Source organism: Terrapene carolina, unplaced genomic scaffold (genome assembly GCF_002925995.2).
Source record: "Terrapene carolina triunguis isolate 2854851 unplaced genomic scaffold, T_m_triunguis-2.0 Scaffold66, whole genome shotgun sequence".
NCBI classification, from domain to species: Eukaryota; Metazoa; Chordata; order Testudines; family Emydidae; genus Terrapene; species Terrapene triunguis.
Window position 1 is genome coordinate 62757848 of NW_020664417.1, and position 3650 is coordinate 62761497.

The 3650-nt window shown below is 43.3% G+C and overlaps 1 protein-coding gene across 1 annotated transcript; it reads right to left on the reverse strand.

Annotated features, from left to right (window-relative positions):
- Positions 1–439: 439 nt before the first annotated feature.
- Positions 440–2794, reverse strand: CUNH4orf19 (chromosome unknown C4orf19 homolog). Its single transcript, XM_029910648.1, has 2 exons — positions 2688–2794; positions 440–2424 (listed from the first exon to the last, which is right to left on the reverse strand). Exons 1-2 carry the CDS (start codon positions 2792–2794, stop codon positions 1425–1427), a joined length of 1107 nt encoding a protein of 368 aa, XP_029766508.1. The 3' UTR covers positions 440–1424.
- Between the last annotated feature and the right edge of the window lie 856 nt (positions 2795–3650).

Below are 3650 nucleotides of genomic sequence, written 5' to 3' on the forward strand. Positions count from 1 at the left end.
GTGTTTTTTTTCACACACCTTACCAAAGTATCTATGTCGACCTAACTTTTCAGTATAGTTTAAGTAAAGACTACAGATTAAAGGTCTTAGTATAGATCAGATACGAGCTCTACCTTCAGAATTCTGATCCAGCGACTAAAATTAGCAGAATTACAATGGCATAGTACCACTATCATTTCCTCACTTGAATAGACTGTTGGCATATAGACTGGCGGCAAATACCATATATTGCACAGGCAAAGGTGACATAACAATTGGTAATTTTCACACACATTAATTGAGGATGGGTTTTATATTAAGTTTCTTTGAAAGTTTATTTCTTAGCAATTATTGCATAATTTAGAAACCTAACAAAATATAAAAGTCAACAGATAACGGTACTTTAAATTTTAAAACAATTATTTTATTAACAGTTTATAATCAATTCAGGAGCCACCAATTCTCAATATAAAACTTGGAGCACATTTTCTATTTCAGCCATTCGACAGCGTCCAACATTTGGTGACTTTAAACATGAAGTGTTTATTTTCCATATCTCCTAGGCTTCCAACCAGAAATTGTACAAGAGGAAGTTTAACATACTAACCAAAAATTAAAAATTTGAAATTATCCAGAAAGGGTAAACATTTCTGAAAGTAGAGATTCAAAAGTTCTAAAGTGTAGGTACTTGATTCAGGGCCAGCTGTCTCCCTGCTGTAAGTCTAGGGACTGCTGTCCAGTTACACCAGGATGAATTTAGCCCTCGCTGTTTTTTTTACAAATGGGTTTTACTTCTTCTGGGAGGCTCTGAGGCAAAATCCATTTGTAAACAATTGGTGAGTCAAGAGATTGTGACTAAGAAATTAGCAGAGCTGTGAGATGCAGTCACAGTGAAACCCAAACCATGTGAAACTTGTCTGGTTTCATGCTTTGCAACAAACTAGAATCCCAGGTCAAGTTTGCTGAAAGGTTTTCTGAACCTAGGGTCAGTTGTATATTTTTACACTGAAATAATTCAATTCTGTGGTTCTGTATGGCTTGTACTGGAAATGGAGAAACTCTGGTTTTTATAGTTGTGCTTTGAGATTCAGTTGAACCTGAAACTTGAGGTGTGTGTGCAAGCCCTCGAGTCAACTGAAGAAAACCTTCACGTGAACTATATTGTAACATGCTGGCTTTGTGTGAGTGATGCTACGCCCTTGTTTGTGGCCTGTGGGAAAGAGATGGGCCTTATTACTACTAGAAGCCAAGGGAGTTCTTCAGTTCAGGTGGTAAAGGACTGTGTTTTAGCAGCTAAAATGATCAACATTCTAGTCCCAGCTCCTTTTGTTTTTGTGCTTTATACAATAATTGTCTGTTCTGTACAACACATGCATTCAATAGTGTTTCACACAGCTCCAGAACTAAGTTTACTATGAATGTGTTAGAAAGAAAGAACTCTCCATCTAATACTCCTCATCCTCTTCATAATCTTCCCCTGCAGTTGCAGCTTCCAGCGCTGCAAGAGCTTCTGCCACCTCTGCGTCCTCCTCCTCCTCCTCAATTTTTCCATTAATTTCTTTATGGTTAATGTGCTCTTCCTCTTGTGCTTCTGTTATGAGGCCCTCAGATGCAATACCATCAGGCATGTCCTCTTTGACACACACATTTACAGACTCAGTTTTAAGAGCTTCCTCCACTGAATCATAATTTTCCTTCATGTGCAAAGGCAGGCTTAGGCCAGGGTCCTCACCCTTATTTATCACTATAGACTCTGCATTTTGGTCTGAATGTGTGTAATTGTCTGAAAAACTATCCTTTTCAGGAGCATGATAGTTTCTGGTTTGGCTACCATGTGGGAGGTAATCCAGGTCTGGTAATTGGATGACATCGTTTTGTGTCTCCAGTATTGCACTTTCTGTGAGAGAGCTGTTTTCTCCTGCAGACTGCGAGTTCTCATCTAGAGAACATTCTGGCTCTTCTGACTCCGGCTTCTTGTGATCGTCTGTTTCTGGATCACATTCTTTGCCAGATTCATTTGGTAAAGAGAGTCCATTGGTGCAGAGGTCTCTTGTCCTGTTGGCTAAAGAAGAACTTGCTGACTGGCTGGAATTTCCATGTGTGATGGTTTCTTTGGTTCGGTTTGTGTTGTGATTAGGAAGGGGATGTGTACCACTACAGGAATTGACACCACTGTGAGCATTGTCAAACTTTCCAACACAGTTTCCTAGCCTTTCCTCGTCAAGAGCAGTTCCTCTATGGTTCCGGAAGGCCTCTTTTGTGCTATTGAACTTGTTTTTATTTTCTGTTCTCTTTAATTCATCATTTTGCAGTTCATTTTTATGCACCGGAGTTTCACTGTTCTGATCGCCTTTGAATTTATTGCTGTCTTGCTTGTCTGGTTTGTAACTGTTTACTTCATTGGGGTATCTCGAGGATTGTACATCTTCTGAATCAAAGATATAGCTGGGGAAAGGAGAATTTTACCAGTTAATATTTTCTCTGTTAGAAACTGAAAACTGATTACACCCAACTCTGACGTGTTGAGATTAAAAACTAACGCAACTATGCCCGACCTACAGTATTGTGTACTAAGCATAAAATACACGTACTTAGTTGTGGTCATTCTCAAGAGACTGAATGCTACAGAACAATTAGGCTCTGGGACAGAGAGGCCATGGAATGCCTCACTGGGTATGTCACAGCCACAGGACAAGAAGTCCTTCCACCTTATAACAATGCAGTTGTTCCCAACCTTTATCCCTGGAGGCTCGATTAGCAGGTGGGCACCCCGTAGATGTTCGCTGTGATCATGTCCTGACCCAGCTGCCATCATCTTTCCTTCCCTGTGAGCATTTTCTCTCTCACATCTCCCTTCCGTTTCCCCTCTTTTTATTTTTTCCATTTTTCCCCCTCTGCCCCTTTTCCATTTCTGTTTTTTTTTTATTTTTTATTGCTCTGACACAGGTGTTCTTGTTTTTTCTTCACGATGCCCCCTCCCCCCTTATCTTCTCTGGTAGTTTCAGTTTCCTTCCCCATTTCCCTCACTCACCATGATTACTCCTGAGGGCATTCTGCGCCAAAAAATTAAAAATTCTGCAGACAATATTTTAAAATTCTGCAAATTTTATTTGTCAAATGTGGAGGTTCCAGCATGGCCTTGGGGAGCACAGGCCACTGGCTGCCTAGAGGTGGGAGATCACTGTGCAGCTCTCCCCACCCCGAACACAAACTCAATGGTGAGGCTGCACCCAACCCTGACACAGCGCAAGGACCGGGCCTGCCCCAGAAACACCCCAGGGCCCTGCCCTTCCATGCCAGGTGCAATAGGTGTGCAGGCAGGCTCAGCAAGGCAGGATCCAAGTGTGGAGGGGCTAGTGTGGGGGGATCCAGATGTGGATTGAGAGGGTTCTGTGTGGGGCAATCTGGGTGTGGGAGGCTCAGTGGGGGATTTGGGTGCGTGGGGATCTGGATCCACGGGGGCTAGTTGGAGGGTTCTGGATGCAACAGTAATGGGACTCTGCAGGGGGGTCCAGGTGAAGGTGGTTGGGGCTCAGCAGGGGGGTCTGGATGTGCGGGGGATAGAGCTTGGTGGGGTGGTCTCGGTGTGGGGGACTCAGAGGGGTTAAATGTTGGGGGCAGGGCCGGCTCTAGGCACCAGCGCTCCAAGCATGTGCTTGGGGCGGCACTTT